Raw genomic sequence first — 19603 nt, forward strand, 5'->3', positions numbered from 1 at the left:
TTTATATCTAGATGGCTTCATGAACAAATCTCTGATAGCCAGTGGGTTTGCAGAGTATCTTCATCTTGGAAAAAAATATATTTCGTGTGCCCACAGCATTAAAACAATGATCAGCAACAGCAGAGGTATTGGGTCCCACCGTGCTTCAGATCTGCCTTGTGTTCGTGAACAAGGTTCGAGACATGTCGTTTCGTTTAACCAAGGCAGGTCTGAAGCACAGTAGGAACAATACCTCTGCCGTTGCTGTGTTTTAACGCTGTGGGCACACGAAATATATTTTTCCAAGACGAAGGTACTCTGCAAACCCACTGGCCATCAGATTTGTTCATGAAGCCATCCAGATATAAGACAACTTCAACCGAGATGGGTACAAATTGAGCAATCTTTGGAAGGACGTGATTAACGAGGTAAAGTCTTAACCTGCCGTGATGTTTCCATTTTTCCTGCGATATTAGCCGACTCGGAGTTGCATTATTAGGTTGGATTTCTTTGTATTGACAGGGCTGAATGTCCTTCTCGCTCAGTCACCGATGCTGCGACATACTAAGCTCGTGCATTGACATGCCAAATACAATAGCTACTTACACAACCTCAGGGAGACCATCTCTAGCCCCGCCCTCTTACCCTGAGGCTGCATCCATCTCAGGCCTATACAAGACCTTGTCTCAGCAGCTCTCACCTGAAGACGGTCACTTGTGTTGTGATGGAAACGTCGCGATCCATTTTCTATCTACGCGACTTTACCAAAAAGAACCAGAGTATGGATTCCTGCAGTTACAAAAGCTTCAAATCTATATTAATCTATCAACTTTCAAAATGAGTATTTCCACACAAAACCACCATCAAGATAACAACTTTACTTACATTTTATTTAGATTGAAGGTGAAATTGCAAGGCGCAAAAATGTACAGTGGATAAAACGAAACATTTTTTAAAACGAGGCGCTCACTGAGCTGCCACGAACATGGCAGAGTGTACCAAAATAAATTCCACCCTTCAGGATCCACAACCTTTTTGGGATGGCAAAACATTAATTTGGAAAAACTATCTTGAAGGAGCTTAAACAAATGTGTTCACAATTAGGAATAAAACAGTCTGTACCCATAGACTGGCTAATGTAACACAGCATTCCATCACGTCAACAAGCGAAGATAAAAATACTTGCATTTCTAAGACACCCGCCATCTCACGTTGCAGAAAACATGACAGATTGCAACTGAGATAAATCCCTCCACTGGTTACCACCAAAAAAAGTGGATCATAAAACTAAGACGCAATGCACTCCTGCATGCAGTGGAAAAAAAAGACACCGCGTCTGCTGTAGCAGTTAAACAAGCCGCTAGGAGAGCTTGAAGCAAGACCAGACACTAATGCCTTCTCATTGGCAGAATGGAGCGGCAAGCGGTTAGGTCTGTGCAAACTCTTAAAAGCCGCGATACTCTTGGGCAGTGTTATGGCAATCGGCAAAGCATTTAAGATTAACAGCAACTTGACAATGCAAATGGCAGTGACCGAGTTGTCTTGCCAATGGAAACGGTGTACTGGAAGGTGTCATACACTAACAATTGTTCCATAATGCAAACCTCCGGTCATGCGACTTATAATTTAATTGCCAGTGGAAAAAGGTTGCGACTGCCCTAAAATCGCCCAAGTGGATGATGACCAAAACACTGGCAGCGACTACACTCCAGTTCACATGGCTCAAGTATTCACATCCACCACCCCTGGTCCATCTAAGTACAAGTTACTTCAAACCTTCATATAGTTAATGCCAGTGCATACTTTATTATAAATTGATGGTAGCAATAACTGGAAGGAGTGTCCTTAGATTGGAATGGACCACTGGCAGTCACCGTTTGGTAGTACAACCCAGTAGGCGACATCTAAAGGTCATACTGTATGGACACATTTTGGCAGAAAAGCAAATGCTTTTCCATGCCATCAAACATATTTTTTACATAGTGGAAACAGACAATTACACTGGCTCCACACAGAATAGCTAATATGCAGACAAATGTTAAGCAAACAGCAGTATACTCATTTCGCCTGACAATTGACGTGGAAAAGGCTCCTTTTAAAAATTACACTGATAAACGCGATCGCTTAAAGCCAATAGGGTCTTGTATCTGAACTTCTTGAAAAATGCAGTCCGGATCAATGCCAACAAACTAGCATTTCTTGGTGTCGACAACAGCACTCAAGAGAACCGCTGGATCTCACTTCACCTGATCCTCAACTCTGCACATGGGTGCATTGTAGCAACCATTAGCAGCAGTCACCAGCACGTGTCTTGCAAATGTTTCAGCCAAGGTGCCCAGACAAAAGAGTTCAAAGCTTCCGACTGGTAGGCCGAGAGGCAGTGTTTTAGTAGGAGCACCCAGGAGGCTGGGGGACGAGGAGGTCCCAAGTCCCAAGTAGTTTGGTTTCAGACACCATGAGACATTGCAGATTTGATGAATTTGGTGGTATCGATGAAATGCGGCACTCGCTAGTCCTGCTGGACAGTCGCTCCCTCCCCCTCTTGGACCTGTGCCTCCTCTTCCAATGATGGACGCTCCCCAGTCAGCCTCTGTCGCATGGGGAGAGAAACGTACGGAGGCATAAATGGATTTGCAAGAGTTTGTCGACCAGGCAGCAGGCATGCTGTCAATACACAAATGGGTTTGTGATAAAAGAGTCTCGTGTCAAGGATGGAAATTATTTCAAATGGCATGCATCACCTATCATGCTTCTGTTCCAAATTTAGCTCTTTATATATAAGTTCACACTTAGAAATGGGACTATCGTTTTTAAATGGGGAAAAAATGGATAAACTAACATGATAAACACATGCATGTTAACAGCTTCAAAAAGTCAAAGAGTCTCCACTTTTTCACCATCATTGTCAACATGTCTGGAATCTTCTCCAGGTGGTCTCCAGAGCCCAGAGGCACATTTATTGTGGTATTGTTGCAAATTCTCAGAAGTGTGAATATTTTTTTTGAAGCACCTTGTATAATTTTGCATTGAACGAAGACTTATATATAACACAAAGTCCTTGCCAATAACATCTGACAGTTTAACCAGCATAGATTCAAGCAAGCTTGGCTGCTGCCAAGGCACTGTATCAAAACAGTTAAAGCAATGTTTGTGTTGGACCAATGATGCTGAAATTATGAACTCCAGTGGGCCTTGTGGCAGAGAGGATGTGTAAAAAAAAAAGGTTGTGGCATAACAGAGATGGAGGCATCTGAAAATTGTATTTGTTACAACTTTCTTCACGACACCAATAATTAAATCACTTCGGCGGCCACAATTCTAAAAATCACATTTCCAGTGCTTGTAATCGACTTTGCTGCCTTGCTTCTAAAGTCCAAGTTTCCGTAGCATATGCCAACATGGGCACGTAGTATATTTTGTAAAAGATAATTTCACAGTACTATTGGCATCTTTATACCACATTACAGAGTGCTACTCATTTTAGAGAGCCGAATTAAGGACGCTATAAACAGTAACCTAAACTTAACCATTTCTAAACTAGTTTAACTCGAAGGCTTTCGTGACGAATATCATCCATAAGGTTTTTTTGGGTTAGATCGCATGAATGTCGTTAAAACCGCCACCACCCGACACAGCCAACTAGTAAGGGTTGACACGTAAACAGAACGTGCCAATTCATCACGAGTACCGGTGTGTTGGAAAGCCCAGCCACAACATTTACATTGTGGCTTGGCTCTCCAACACACCGGTGTGCTGTACTAGTGACGAATTAGCACGTTCTGGTTATGTGACAACCCCTTACTAGTTGGCCGTGTCGGGTGGTGGCGGTTTTTAACGACACATTTATATATTTACACGATCAAACCCATAAAAAAGCCTCTTATTAATATTTTAAACTACTTTTTTTCTTATTTTAACCAGGTAAGGCCCACCAAGCGATATAGCTCTGTCAGAAGTGACCTGGCCACAAATGCTAGCTCAACAAAGCGGCTTTTCACGTGGATATTTTCAGCAGTTAAAAACTCGAAACGCATGTTTCTAAAATGTGGATGATATAACCAGAGGACCCAGAGACATCCATGCAACCACGCAGAGACACATGCAAACCCCAAATATAGGGAGGTGTCCAGGTCTGAATTGAACCCATGACCTCCTGTATACCAGGCGAGGTAGTTAACACCTCACCACCACCGTGTGGTGCTCCTACGAAGCCAATCGGGGAGGACACAAACCGCGATGAGGCAGCACAGACGCGATACGCCACCGGCGTTACTGCCAGGCCGTGCAGAGATTGTTACCTCGATCATCGTGGCCAGGAAGTCGACGTGGGCGGCCACCTCCGAGAGATCCTCATTCTCGCGTCGGAGCTCCGCGATCTCCTGGTCGCGCTGCACCAGCTCAAGCCGCAACTACCAGAGACAAAGATCCCCCATATGGCCTTAACATACTGTTGGGGCAAGTGCTGTTTGAGAGTACCAAGGCTGGCGTGGCACACCAGGGTGGGTGGCTAGTACCAACAACCACTCCTGGCCGCCTTAGTCTCCCCAGTCGCGATGCTCACACACCACACCAGATGCTCATTTAAAGCTGAGTCGTTCTATTGGACACCCAGTACAGGTTTTGAGAATTCTTGACAACGATATTAGCGATGTGCACTGCGCCACCTTTCCCCACAAGAACCTCCGATTAGCACCTTTGGCTACAAACGGTGAGATTGAAGTTCAACATCCATTACAACCAAAAATGCTCAATATTACCAATGTATCCTTATTTATTGTAGGGGGCCAGTGCTTTTAGCAAGCTGTTATTCAGATTGACACAGGAGGGGCTGCGCTGTGGCCAGCGCCACACCTGTGTTCTCCACCGCATCACCATTGCACACAAACACCTACAGGTGCGCACACACAAACTGTGCAAACATTTGGGCCGCTGTGCTATCATTTTTCTACCATCACACAATATCAATGTTCAGGCCATGGCGACCATCGCAATATCAGTTCCCTATAAATGTAGAATTCCATATTTTTGTCATTGTTTTTTTACTTTGCTGAACTTCCAGGAATTATTACTCTAAAGTTACGGTAATGCAGTTCAGTAAATAGAAGCCTTCAACGCATTGTAACTTTAAAACATTGTGCTTACAAGATAAATGCTGCCAGTTGCAAAACGCTGAATTATTTAAGACAATTGCAAAACATTAACATTAGCCAGGCTGTCAATTACTCCGGAAAACATTTCAGAATGTACCAATTTAAATGGATAGTTATTTTCTTTGCAAACTCAATTATATTGATGCTCAAAACTAATGTGGGTTAGGCCACAATAATCTGGCCAAATGTGTGACATGTCGCCCATTCACCACCCAACACAGCCAAGCCAATTGAACTTCCATGTGCAAGTGTTCAATTGTGGCGATTATTATTGCAAGTTAAAGAACAGGCCTCAACCACGTGTAGCCATGAGACACGGTGTTCCGCTTGAAACGCCGTGAAGCACCCTTTAGACAAGACCCAGAACCGTCAGAATAAAAACGGTAAATTATAATTATTCTATTTGTTTGGCTGTGCCGTAATGGAAGATCTTAAGACAAATTTAGCTAGATCATTACATGGTGCAATTTTGTTGTTGATATTATGAATCAATATTGGCTGAAAAATAACCTACACGCACAAAAAAATAACCATGCAAGCTGGTTAACCAACGGAGCCTCTATGCCAGCTCACCCGCTTGTTCTCCTGCAGCGCCTGGGCCAACGCCCGTCTGCGCTGCTCCGCCAGCTGTTGCCAGTATTCCGGGGGCGGATCCTCTGAGGGGATCAACGCAACGCACACACACACACGTCAGCTTTTTAGTGACCCCCCCCCCCCTCCAATGAACATGCATCTCCTCTGCTCAAATATTTACAACGGTTACTGCTTGACCACGATTGCGAATTTAAATACCGATTATTATATTCAAGATACTACACAATAAAAAGGGACCAACATATTTGTCTGCGATGTTGCAGAAGTACATCCCTGCATGTGCTCAGAGGTCCAGTATTCGATGGCAGGCGCCTCCTCGCATCAACATCAGAAGTTCAGAGGGTGCATTTGCTTGAATTACGCTGAAATTATTGAACCATCGGTCTAACCCATATCACTGAATTGACGATCTCAAACAGTAAAGAACACTCAAGACTTCCCTCAAATTAGCGGTGAACAATTACTCGTGCACTGCAGGAGCAGCCCAACAGATGCTGAACATTCATTTTTATATTGTTTAATTTTATTTCGTTGTCAGATAGGGGATTGAGAGAGGAGAGCTTCAGTGGCTGTTCACACGTGTAGACGCTCACCCTGAACCATGAGGGCGTACGCATCTCGACTGCTGCAGCCAGCGAGCCCCGTCTGTCGTTTCTGCGTCGTCTTCCCATTTGGCGCCGCCTTTACCGTCGCCGCCTACAACCACAGCGAGAGGGCGGGAAGGGATAAGGGAGCTTGAGTGAGCACTGCCCCAGAGATCACGGTGTTGGTGTGTCAGGAGATCACGTACGAGACACCCACGTGCAGCGCGCTATGAGGTAGCCTATAATATGAAGCATTGAATGAGGACATCATTCCATGGTCAAGTAATTTATGTTGTGTGTAAACATTTAGCACAGTTCTGCCAATTTTTATCCAACAGCTGCTCCCCATTTCTTTCAATTTCAATTATTATTCCATCCCTTCTGGAAGCTCTCTTTTAATACTGCCAAGGACAGCAGTTACCACTTCAGTTGTAACAGAGAAGATCCCCTTCACCTTAAAATTACACTTTTATGGGCAATTCATCTTTTGCTACACTCATCTGCATACAATCTCCTCAAGCAGTATCAACAATAGTCTTTCGTGCTTTAATGTTCCGTCCTGATCTGTAAGGGCTACTCTCTTTGCATATTATTAATTAGCTTCCCTCTTGCTTCTTGAAACCTGCAATCACGTTTGTGTGGGTGGTGTTTGTTTTGTCGAATTGCATTGGAGAAGGGCATTAAGTCGGAGGCTGTTGACGGGTCAGTATAACCACTAATGATAATTAACTAAAGGAAATTATTTACGAATTTAAAAGCTGCTTTAAAAAAGGGAAGTCATAAATCGTATCACATTGACTTCAGAAAAGTGGGATTTGCCAAGACACATCGTGATGAGGGATTGATGGCCAATAAAAGCCTGGCGATGGCATGGAAGCTAAAGTAGGTAATACGCTTAAACAGGATGATAAATGCAGGTGTAGACAGGAGATTATCTCACAGAGAAGCGAGGCGATTGTGGTTTAGCAGGACCATAATAAGGGGCGCTACACGATGGCAAGATGTTAACCAACTTGCCTGGTATTCAAGTCATGGGTTCGATCCCGACCCTGACGCCTGTATATTTGGAATTTGCAGTATCCTCGTAGTAGTGTGGATTTCTCTGGGACCTCCGGGTTCTCCCTCCACATTTAAAAACATGCATTTAGAGTGTTCGCGCGTTGTTATACATTACCACATGACAAGCCACTTCATTGGATCTACAATTTATGGCTAGGCGACTTCTGAAAAACTGCTAAATAGCTCATTGGGCCTTACCTGGTGAAATATAAAAAAATGTTTATAGTTTAGTTAATAAGGAGCGGGGGACGCAGGGACATCTTCATATAGCATATGGCTGCGTGCACGCGTTAGTCAGCGCCGCGGACCACACCTGCATCAGACGCCTCGTGGCATCTTGTGGGGGCACACACGGCTGGATCTCCTGCAGCGTCCGCCTGGGCCTTGGAGCCAGACCGTCGCCCATTGGAACTCCGCTCTGCACACGTACACCACCACACCGCAATTATGAATGCTGCATGTTATTCACCGCACGTGTACACACAACCACAGCAATTCAAGCACTTCACTTGGACCTGTTATTTGCCAAGTGCCTTGCCAAAAAGCACAAACAGTGCAAGTATGATTGTTGCTCAACTTCGTGTTATTCACCATAAGAGTAACATTTTGTTGAACCTGTTAATCACCACATTACCTTTGTCTCCCCAATGCGGATGCCTTTACACACTGCACTAGGTACTCGTGAGGCCAAAACAGGCAAACGTTAACAGCCATGCACACGCGCTTCAAGAACATTACAGGACACTACAACATTATAGCATAAACACCACAAGGATGAAACAGACACCAAGCAAATATCAGTTCAAAAATATTAGATGGTGGAGAGTACTACACATCCCTTTCGATACAATCACAGGATGGATAATCTTTAAACAACATTCAAGTTAATGTGCCACTTTCCACAGCAAGTGAATAATAGGGGGCAATGTGCAGACGTACTTTACGCATCGCAAAACACAAATTTGACTCCTTAACAATCAGTTACCAGAGTTACTAGACCCTGTCTGTAAAATTTCACGGCTCAGTCTATTCAAATCCAAAACTCACTCCTGCTCCCACAACAGGCACACTACTCATGCCCCGAGAGGTTACATTTTAGGGCAAGACCTATCCACTAACACCACCAAGTCATCACCACATGCATCTGCAAACTTTCCCCGCATGCTAAATCCTGAAAAAATGCCTGCCCTTATAAGGGTGCCACAGTGGCAAGATGGTAACTACCTCACCTGGTATACTGGAGGTCATGGTTTCGATCCCAACCCTGACGATGCCTGTATATTTGGAGTTTGCATGTTCTCCCCGTGCTCACGTGTATTTTTCTCAGGGTCCTCGGTTTTTCCCTCCATATTTTTAGAAACATGCGCTTACAGTATTACGCTGCTATAAATTTCCACATTATAATTTACTTTATCGAGCGGTTATTTGTGGCCAGGTCGCTTCTGAAAGAGCGCTATATAGCTCACTGGGCCTTCGTAAAAAAAGTTTTAAAATATTAAGCCAAGGCCAAAACATTAGGGCAATGGTTTTCACACAGAACCTTGATAACCAGCAACGTCAAGTCATTGGCTGTATTGTAAAACTCTGATAAAAAGCAATATGTAGGGATCAGTATAGATACTGTAAACACAAAGGGACCAAAATCAAAACACAAACCGATTCTGCAGACATAATAGCTCAGTCTAGCGGGACAGCCCAATAGGGATACAATTTATATTATTCCACAATATCATAATCAGAGTAGAGCACTGAACACACATTGACAACAGTTCTGGTATCAATATCTTCTGGCATCACCCTGCTGGTATCACAAATCCTTGAGTGGGGATTATAGGCTATTCACCTACGGGTTATCAGTGACCACCACTACATAGCTATGTCCTTACATTAATGAACACATTTATCCAACAATGCCTCGCCTCACTGCTAGTTAATGCTTTCCCTGTCCCTTGGGACTTGCTTTGGATGTTCGTTCTCATAGTAGATTGCAACACAAAACAGCCCGGTTTGCAGAAGAAGCCCCACAGCAGTGACCAGTGGTTACACGAGATTTAAATAAACAAGTGTTACTAAAGTTCGTCACAAACGCTCTGAAAGATATTTTGTTAACATGCCCAGAACCGCCCCACGGCAACAAAGTCTTATGCAAGTCAATTCGAAGTTGCTTCATCAACAAAGCTTTAAACACAAGCTGGACAATCTCATCCACAGCAGATGTATGTAGTTAAAAGCCAATTGATTTCCAACTGCATCAAAATTTCCAAGGACATTGCTCTGCACTGCCTTTGCCGACACTTTCACCTTCGCACAAAAACCGACTCAGAAATCTATACGAGGGGATGTGTTAGGAGGCACAATCATTCAAGCGCACTTACATCGATCTTAAAAACGCTGCCTCCGCTCCCAAAATCGCCGTGTAGAGAGCGGTGTGCGATGCACACTCATAGCCCAAAGGCTGAATGATGCCGGATTAAGGTAACGCAACCTCTCGGTGCCCGTTGAGCTAAAGTCACCCGGGACAAAAGGCGGAGCAAACAATCTTAAACGTTCCTTCGCGAAATGGAGCTTTGGCAGGCTTGGCAAGTCAGCTCTCGGTGAACAAATGTGACAAAGTGCACAGTCAGTGCAATATTAACAGCTGCGGTTGGAGGAGACAGGAGTGCGATTCTATCTCGCTCGGCTGCCCGCCAGCCTACCCGCCAAACAGAGAACATTGATGAATAAAAAAAATCAATGGCAGCTTCGACAAAACAGTCATTGTGTGAAAAATAAAGAAATAAAAACAAAAACCACAGGCTCAGAGTGAAGAGAACAGTTAAATATTACGACACCAATTAGTAAGGCGATAGGGGCGCAGCAATCATTAACCGACCGCACAGGAAGTACGATGGGGATTTGCACGGGTGAACGGAGACACCTCCGCACCACTTCGTGGGGCTCAGGCCACCACCTCGACAGCGTTACGAGACCAGCAGAGATTTACAACCACTGGGCAAGCTGTACATGGGCCTGCTAACCACACAGCAGGTGCTCGGCACCTTCCCCGAGCTCACACAGCTAGATTATCTATAGCTTTCACCGATAGCCTACGTAAGCACTTTGATGAAGCATTTATCATTAAAGCTCATGTCTGGAATCAAAGGGCTTCAAAGCACTGATGAACGAAGACCTTCACAAGCTATTGCGATCCCTCATGGTAATGCATTAAGTACGACCAAAATATACCTATAATCAATCAACACGGTATGGTAAGGCCTTCATACAATAGTAGATTGCCAAAAGGGCTGCAATTTAGAAAGCTTACTTTCCCAGGTATGCTTCTGAAAATGCTCAATTTCTTGAAGCGCTTCTCAAACTCTTACTTGCAAGCTGCCTTTTATTAGGTCGCTCGCACTAAACTTCAGGAATCTGCGACAAGAACTCTTACCAAAGACTACTTTGAAGAACTTCTGCCTAAAGATCGCTTCCCAGTCATGCTTTTTCCCAAATTATTTCTACCTTGGTGCACAGCAACGTTTACCTGAAAACTTTAAAGCAGCAATTAAATTGTCAATGTGTCATTTACAAACAAGGCTCCCTTGTCACACAAGTTAACACCCCCACGTCGGCATCAAGCACAAAGCCAGATGTTATTTCGCTTCCATTCGAAACGACTGTATATTTATTGCGGCAAGTAATGGGTACTGTTGAGAAAGTTAAGTCAAAGTGCCCAAAGAGTTGCCGCTCATCTCCTCTTTGCAGCTCAGAACCAGTCGTGGAAATTCTGTATTCTGATGGTGGGGGGAAATGTCTGCATAGGACAACCTGATTGATATCCCAGACATCCTTATTTCATGGACTGTTGAAGGATGAAGTTTAAGTGACCTCTGGTAGTATTTGAAGTCTACTTTCCACACAGAGTGCTGTGCGTTACAACCATTGCCCACCCCGGCTGATGGTACAAACTCCACTTTAGGGTCACACACGCCAAAAATAGACTTTAGCCGTCAAGGACAGAACATGTTTAGATGTTGGAAGTATTACAAAAACAGATTACCCAAGAATGTTGTTTTTATTTTTGCATCATTAATATGGTCTTAACTCTGATTTCAGGAGAGTCCTACACTTGGCAGCATTAGAATAGTAAGGCCAATGACCCGTGAATGGCTTTCGCAAAAGCAAGTCGCCGTGTCCAACTATTTTTGAAACGTGTAGTTTGGTACTTAAATTTTATTTACAAGTGTAACGCGAAGAAAAATTAAACATCTCGTATTTGGCGATAGCCATTATATACAATGTCCAATCAGATCGAATTACATGAAAATATTAGCATTTAAAAAAGAGGCTGTTGAGCTCAGAATAAGAGCAAAACGAAGGTCAAGTACAACAAGTTTGAAAAAAAATGCCAAGTGGGTAATAACTCATAAAAGACAGCAGAGTATATTTACCAAGGGCAGCTACTTAAGGCAGATCGGGATAAAATAAAATAAATTTATAAAGGCTGCCGAGAGCAGAAGTGCTTTTATTCAATTCGAATAGATACTGAAAGCAATATACCAATGTGTCAACAAAAGAATGTTTAACCATTAATCATTGCATATCAGCGTTTTACAGACCAGAAGCATGAATTCTAACAAACAATCGCAAAGCAGGAAGCAATGCAATTTCACCGGTATATATAAAAAGGCAACGCTTAGATCAGAGAGCACAGGCAGGTTAAAATGTATCATATCAACTGTTAAAAAAGGGGACATGGGCAAAAACACGTAGCTAGAAGGTACGAGGGCCGGTGGTTTAGAAATACAGTTGCAGCCTAGGACAGGAATGTGCCCCAATGGGTGAGCAACGATGAGATGTGTGAAGAAATCAGCTTGTGTGAAGATGGAGACGGCTTGCATCCAATGGGAATGTATGATGCCTGATGATAAAGGCGTTTTATTTCCCCCCACCTTCACCAATATTCATGTAATTTTGATATTACTCACTGGGCTCCCCTTTGTAGGAAGTCAATGGTAGTCAACCTATGAACAGCCCAACCACTTCTAGATTTGAAGTTTTCGTGACTGCAAGGATTCATACTCTTTGGTTTTTTCGGTAAAGTCACATAGGTAAAAAATTTAAATAAATGAAAACCAAATTAAATCACGACGTTTCGGGCAAAACACAAGCGTCCTTCTTCAGGTGGGGACAACATAGCGAAAGCACAACCGCTTTAGGTATGTCTCAGAGATAGCGGTGACGAGGAATTATATAGTCGCTGAAGCTTTATGATGCAGATGGTGGAAGTAGACAAGTAAGCTAGGATTACGTAGCCTTTTGTTATGCTGCCAATGGGGTAAATTAGAGATGCACAAGCTAAAAAAAGACCAAAAAACAGCGTGTGGCAATGGTAGTGTGTGAAGCTGAGGGTAAGACTGGGAATATGGATATGTTTATGCAAATTTTATCTAAACTGGCTGTCTAGCAGTAAACTGCACGGCAGCTAAAGTTTAACTTGGTTAATTACATCCTTCCAATGATTGCTCAATTTGAATCCATAATCTCGGTTGAAGTTATGTCTATGTTTGTACATCTGGATGGCTTCATGGACAAATCCTTGGTAGTAACCAGGCGGCTTGTAGCGCACCTTGGTATCGGAGAACACAATGTCATGAGAACCGGCAGTATTATTACAGTGGTCAGCCACGGCCGAAGAATTCGTCCTGCCATGTTCCAAATCAGACTTGTGCTCGTGAATGCGATCAGAAATGTCGTTTCGTTTCCCCGATATAACAATCCTCACAAGTGCAACTCAGTTTGTAGACACCAGGGTACTGCAAGTCAGGAATGACATCCTTTACGGATGGGATCAGATCACGGATGTTGTGTACTGTATCGGATTTGGATCTTGTGTTTGTTTAGAATTTTGGAAATCTTTTTGGCAACACCTGCTATATATGGCAACGTAATGATTATGTTGCAGACTTCGGGCAGTGAACTGAAAGAAACACTACACCAGTCCTCGTGTGAATAGGGTGAGAGACCTTCCCCTTTCCAACTACCTGAAGAGATATGTGCATCTCAGTCGGCCATCACCCGGTTAAATAAAAAGACATCCATGTACTTGGAGTGTATAAACATGGATTGGCACGACAGGAGAATCTAAGCCTGAGAAACCAAACACGACATCATGTCAAGGTGAGCGCCCACTTTACGCCAAACAAAGAAATTCATTCACGGTAAATAACGATGGGCCGAATTTTTCTGCGGGGAGGGGGAAGTGGGTGGACAAAGCTGCAACGCAAAGCACACACGGCTCTTACGCGCGTCTTGGGTGAACCGCGTGGGAATGTGCCACTTGCGCCGTTCTCAGCATTTATCTCTAAGCAAACACGGTGCAGCGTGGAGTGGTACAGCGGAGATCCAGAGGGGCGCTCACACTAAACACATTTTTATTTCACCAGCTAAGGCCCACTAAGCTACATCGCTCTTTTTCAGAAGCGACTTGGCCACAAATGATAGCTCAACAAAGTGGTTTATCATATAGAGAAATCTATAGCAGCCAAATACCCGGACAAAAATCTACGTGACCACCAGGAGAACATGCAAGCTCCAAATGCACAGACGTCAGGGTCAGGATCAAACCCACAACCTCGTGTATACCAGGCGAGGTAGTTAACATCTTGTCACCGTGGCACCCTTGCAGGCAGCAGTACTCAGCGTATAACTATTCTAATTTAAGTCTTTCAGGAAAGCTTCACCTAGACAAGATTTTATTTGGATGGCCCCAAATTGTGAATATTGGCCAATTCCAAGAATAAATACCCTATAATTAAAAGCAGACAAGAGTGCTTTTCAAAAAATCTAGAGCGCAACAATACAGGATTGATCAAAACAATAAAGTACAAGGTTGCACAACTCATTAAGATCCTAGGTTCAAATCCAGATTGACTGCCCATGACCAAACCTGGTTGTCACCAATAACAGCACGCAAAAAAATTGCACTTAACATTACTATTAGCATTGTTAAATTGGTTTGAATGTCACAAGACAAATGTTGTTCTGAGAACTGTACTGCTCAGATAGTGCCTAATAAATAATTCAACGCACAAAATGTTGATTGCACAAACAAGATAACATTTGGAGATAACACAAAAGAAAACAAGATCAAACTAATTAGAATAGAAAGAGTAAAAAAAGTCATATCAATATCAGGGGAAAGTAGTAATAAAAAAATGATACGTAAGGTTAAGTGATAAACATCATTAGAAGAGGCATAACGTGCAATTCTGATTAATAAGATTCATCTTGTCTCAGCAGTGAAGCCAATTTCCTCTTAAAATAGACCAGGAAGGGATGGCTTTTAAAGGCAGATGCAATAACGTCAAAGTACAAGAGGAATTTACAGCGTTTTTCAGGTGGGCAGAAATCAGAGCTTGAGAAAACCCACCATGCATACAGGATAACACAAACGTCTGTACAGACATACTTATTAATGAAACCATTTGCTGTACCATCCTCTCAGAGCTATCTCGCAGCTCAGCAGGTTTGGACATTTAACAAATCTCCATGCAATCCACCAACTCTTGCCTCTCAAGCGCTGGATTAAAGGCATGCACCACCACGCTCTACTTACTGCTGAGCAAACAGCCAGATGGAGCGACCTTGGAGGGATTCTCTGGGTTCCCACGATCAGGGTGACACACAAGTGATTTTACGTACACATTCAAAGAGGAGGGAGGTTGCTCACAATGGCAGTGTTTGAACCCCAAGCTGCCACTGCCAAGACCCTAGGTATGAAATCTGGGCAGCCACATGTGTCAGATTCAAGACAGCCCAATAAACAAATAGCCCCTATATAGGCCGCTATTCTAGGCTATTGGATAAGGCGGTTAAAACTTTGTTCATGAGAAAGGTTTTAGAGTTAACATCAATAAATGCCTATAAGTACACCAGCAATGGCAGTTCAGTGCTATGGAAGCACATCTGAACATTTTAAGACTGGCAAAGACACAACAGCATAGGTATACATGGCAAGAGTTATGGCAAACTGGGTTCTTATGGGTTAATTGTTCGATAGTCTGAAGCCAGTCACCAATGAATGCACAAAAACCTGCACACGAGCGGTGTATATGATAATGCATCAATTCACGTCCAAGCCCTCATGTACAAGTAATACATACTTAGAATACACTAGAATTAATATTCGACTCTCTCAGATCACATTATATCGTGTCATAAATGAGGCTTCCCGATGTACGTGTTGTATTTAACGGGTTTCACATTACCCCAATCACCTGGAGGCTCATACATTAAAAAAAGTAAATATATTGACTAAATATTATTCATATCAAATTGTCACCGACTGCAAATCATAATTGATGTAAAACAAAGGTGGGAAAGTATTAAACCACAACAAATAAAATGGGTTTTTCTTAAGTTTGTTGGCAATAGTTTCTATTGCTGAAATGCTCAGGACAACTTACACAATTTTTTTACAAATTACCCATGGTAAGAGACCATCGAATTAGAGAAGCTTTTCAAGAGCCTCTTATGGAATTACCCAATGACAGGCCGATTGCACTCTTATTAAAAATCCAAAATATCCAAGCGCTTGTTTCATTTATAACAAGGTTCACCAAATGGACCCGTCTTGAGCAATAGGATTTTTTTGGTGCGTAGACAACCAGAATGAGTACCAAACCAAGGCGATAGGAGGGAGGCGGAGGCATGGGAAAGTTAACACCGAAATAAAAAATAAAGCATAAAAAAGTCACAAACCACCCTTAACACAGGAACCTGTCTGGATCACATCAGTGCCCCCACAAGCACCCCCTATACAAAAACAAACACTTCACAGGGGCATTACCTCCTATGGCTGGCTATTGCACTCAAACGAGCAGGAGAGGTCGCTGGGTCGCCTAACCTTAGCCTTTAAAAAACACTTTCCGAACTGCAAACTAATTCCATCGTTTTTAAAAACTAATCAGGAGAGGACTCTAATCGACTTTGGAGTCGTTTTTAGCATGTAGCAAATTATTTTGTTCAAGACAAAGGGGATCGTGTTTAGTATGAAAATTAGTAGCTTAAACATTTAGATGGAGCCTACCTTAACCGACCACCTGCAGTAACTTTTGGAAGCAAAAGTTATAACATTTATTCTTGTATTCCTCGAGTCATAAACAGACTAATTCAGTGCCAAATTTTAATAATATCTGTTACAATCGTCATTAACACGAGGAGATGAAATGTAAATATATAATTTTATCGTATATTTATGTTAAGTTAGTCAAGTTTGTGAAAAGTACACAGACTAGAACCATAACCACAAGTTGGGCAGGTGTACTTCCCTGCCTGGTACCCCCCCGGGCTCGAGGCAGGCAAGCTACGTGGACTGGGTATCTAAGCAGGGAGTAAGGACTATGCAAAGGAGATCTGGCTTCATTCATGAACTCCCAGCCTCTACTTCAATAACCAGCAAAGTGATTATGCATTCGTTATCATGCTGCCCAGTTAAAGTATTATGGATTATGCAAATCAATTTGGGCAAATATGGTGCGCAAATCTGCAAAAAGACAAACAAGAACACAAACAAGATTATACAAAAACAAAACTACCGATTATGGAATTAAATTTACTCAAAATTTAAATGATACATGGAACCACTGGGTTAATCATTGCATACCTAGGACTGTACATGTCAAACCGTTTGTCAATCCACTGCTAGAGGAGTGCCTTTACTCGGTGCAAGTCATTTAACAAAGCGACACATGTTGATACATCTGGGTTGAAGGTGGGATGCATTGCCATAGTAGCATAGAAATGTAGTACAGCATTGTTTTTTGCTACACTGCCCACAATTAACCATTAAAAACACATGGGACGTTATTCCAATATCTGGGTAATGTACAACTTTGCTGGTGACACAAAGCTGCATGTTTGATACAATGGTATGTTGCTAAACATTTCACAAGAGCAGCAAAGTTGTGCAAGTTTTAATTCGCTCTAAGAAACTACAAGTTGCAGCCATGGTATAATGGTGCACACTGAATTTACAATCCATAAAAACTCAGAGGCTAGCGAGGTAGTCATTACTCTCTGGCCTCTGTACTGCTAAGAGGCACAAATTGGCCAAAACGTCACCTATTATATACATTTCCTTTTCAAGTACAAGTTATTGTGGACCATGTTAAGCATGGATGCTTTGCGGTTCGATCACTCCCAGTGCTCAGCTGCATCGCCTGTCCACCCAGTTGTATAAATGGGCATCAGTTAGTTAATTGACAGGTAGTGTGTGGTGGGGGGTTGTGTGGGTACTCTCATCTCTTCAAAAGACGTCTAGGCAGCATAGAAGACCAGGCAAAATACTCTAAAGGGAGGCTTCTCTCGAGTCCCATGCAGTGGCGGTTGCTCCACAAGCAGTGTCGAGAGCAGGTAATTGTAATTGCATGACTGCACGTTTACAACCAGAAAGTGTTTGAAAATATATACTTTTACGTGACTTTACCGAAAGAACCAAGGAGATGAATCCCTGCAGTCACGAAAAGTTTAAATCGAAAAAAAAAAATCTCCAGAAGTCACAGCCTTCCAGGAGTGCAATTTTTAGCAGCATTGGTTCAACACAAGCACTCCGGTCCGGTTTTGACATTCAATCTTTCATCAGCATCATGAAGCTTGCCTTAACCAACCACTGATGAACTGCCAGGATGTGTATAGGTAAGACGCGACGGCGCTTGTGCATGACTCGCCTTAACCACACCCACGGTGCTGTTCTCCAGCTCGGCATTGACCCTGCTGCGCCCGGTGTTCATCTTTGCGGTCTCTTTCCTTCTTCCCGCAGCCTTCTTCTCTTCAGCCTCACCGCCTCTCAGCACAGGCGTTAACACAGCGGTTTCCCTACACACAGACTGAAGACAAAACACACAAGCAACCGGATGGCAATAAAAACACGTGTTAAGATGTTCAAACAGCAAATAGAAACCTTTTGCAAGGAATCAAGTCTGCATTAACCACACGTACTTGTGGTGAACATGCAAACACGCGTTGGATAATTTGCGTTGTCTTTGAAACAGATTGGGCCGGATCAGGTTCACACTCTTTGGTTTTTCGGTAAAGTCATGTAGGTTAAAAGAAAACAAATAAATTAAACCACGACGTTTCGGAGGCAACACAAGCTTCCGTCTTCTTGTGTTGCGTCCGAAACGTCGTGATTTAATTTGTTTGTTTTATTTTAACCTACGTGACTTTACCGACTTGCAATCACGAAAGCTTCAAATCGTGTATATAATCTTGTCTGATGGCAATCGGCCATTATGAATCCATGGCTGGATGAGGGTTTCCATGGGCTGTTTCTATCATATTCTTGGTTCTTTCGGTAAAGTCAAGTAGAAGGGAAATAATAAAAATATTGTTTTATATTTAGAAGGGATTCAACTTTAAGGCTAGCCAGCCTCATGAACACACAGGCTAGCAACGGTCTTAGGTTCCGTGCCGTTAAAGTAAACCGAAGGCCAGTTGCTTAGAGAGGGGTTTTACCCACTTATCATGTCCTCAGTTTCATTAAGGACGATACGTCTCCCTAATACACGAGCCGTCCACACAAAGGTTTCGACATTCAGCGGCTCACCAGCAGTCAGGCTTGGACCGAAATCGAATGCCAGATGTATAGGCAAGGGCCCACACTAGGTTAGACACGCATCCCAGTTCGTCGTAAAATTACGAAACGCACGCATTAGCTTCGATGTGGAGAATGGTTACAATAACAGCATCGTCTGCGTTTGTTTACTTACAAAATATTCGCCACGACGCTCGTTACGGAAAAACAAAGCGAGCTCGGAAGATGAATTCTCCCTCCAAAACTACACGCGCTCTCAACGAAACGAGTATTTACATTCAATGCAGTTTAATTGGCGGCTGCTCTGTACTAGGCGGTGCTCAGAATACACACATACATATTTTTTTAATTAATCTTAAAGCGGTTTTAAATATTTAATCGCTTCTGAGGCAGTGCCACCTTGGGGATAGGCCCAAACCCACCAGGCCTCGGAGCGTAAACCCGCCGCGCTTTGCGGAACATTTAACAACGCGAATCAAAGCCGCGTTCTCGTTAGTGCTGCTTACTTACCCGCGTATGAGAAGACGAGAAGCCCAAGACGTGAGGAGATTAACAAAACCACGCGTGGAACTCTCCGATAGTGAAAACCCGCCACTCGAACCGCGTTACTAATGTTCCCGCGAAAATGTAACCCGCACATTGCCTTATATAGGCCTCTAGGTCCA

General features: G+C 43.1%; 1 protein-coding gene across 1 annotated transcript; it reads right to left on the minus strand.

Moving 5' to 3' along the window:
* Positions 1-692: 692 nt before the first annotated feature.
* LOC144938293 (geminin-like) lies at positions 693-19583 on the minus strand. Its single transcript, XM_078866187.1, has 7 exons — positions 19449-19583; positions 18073-18231; positions 7680-7784; positions 6317-6419; positions 5703-5785; positions 4278-4388; positions 693-2569 (listed from the first exon to the last, which is right to left on the minus strand). The coding sequence occupies exons 2-7, from the start codon at positions 18133-18135 to the stop codon at positions 2489-2491; spliced, it is 546 nt and encodes a 181-aa protein (XP_078722313.1). The 5' UTR covers positions 18136-18231; positions 19449-19583; the 3' UTR covers positions 693-2488.
* Between the last annotated feature and the right edge of the window lie 20 nt (positions 19584-19603).

The sequence above is a fragment of the Lampetra fluviatilis genome, chromosome 2, assembly GCF_964198595.1.
Source record: "Lampetra fluviatilis chromosome 2, kcLamFluv1.1, whole genome shotgun sequence".
Lineage (NCBI taxonomy): Eukaryota > Metazoa > Chordata > Hyperoartia > Petromyzontiformes > Petromyzontidae > Lampetra > Lampetra fluviatilis.

What these genes read in the sequence shown, in the direction of transcription:
- LOC144938293 (XM_078866187.1), bottom strand. Translation starts at nt 18,135, where the DNA reads ATGAACACCGGGCGCAGCAGGGTCAATGCCGAGCTGGAGAACAGCACC. An exon ending in CCACGAGGCGTCTGATGCAG is followed by an intron (nt 6,420 to 7,679) that starts GTGTGGTCCGCG and finishes CTGTGGTTGTAG; the next exon opens with GCGGCGACGGTAAAGGCGGC. An exon ending in GTACGCCCTCATGGTTCAGG is followed by an intron (nt 5,786 to 6,316) that starts GTGAGCGTCTAC and finishes TGATCCCCTCAG; the next exon opens with AGGATCCGCCCCCGGAATAC.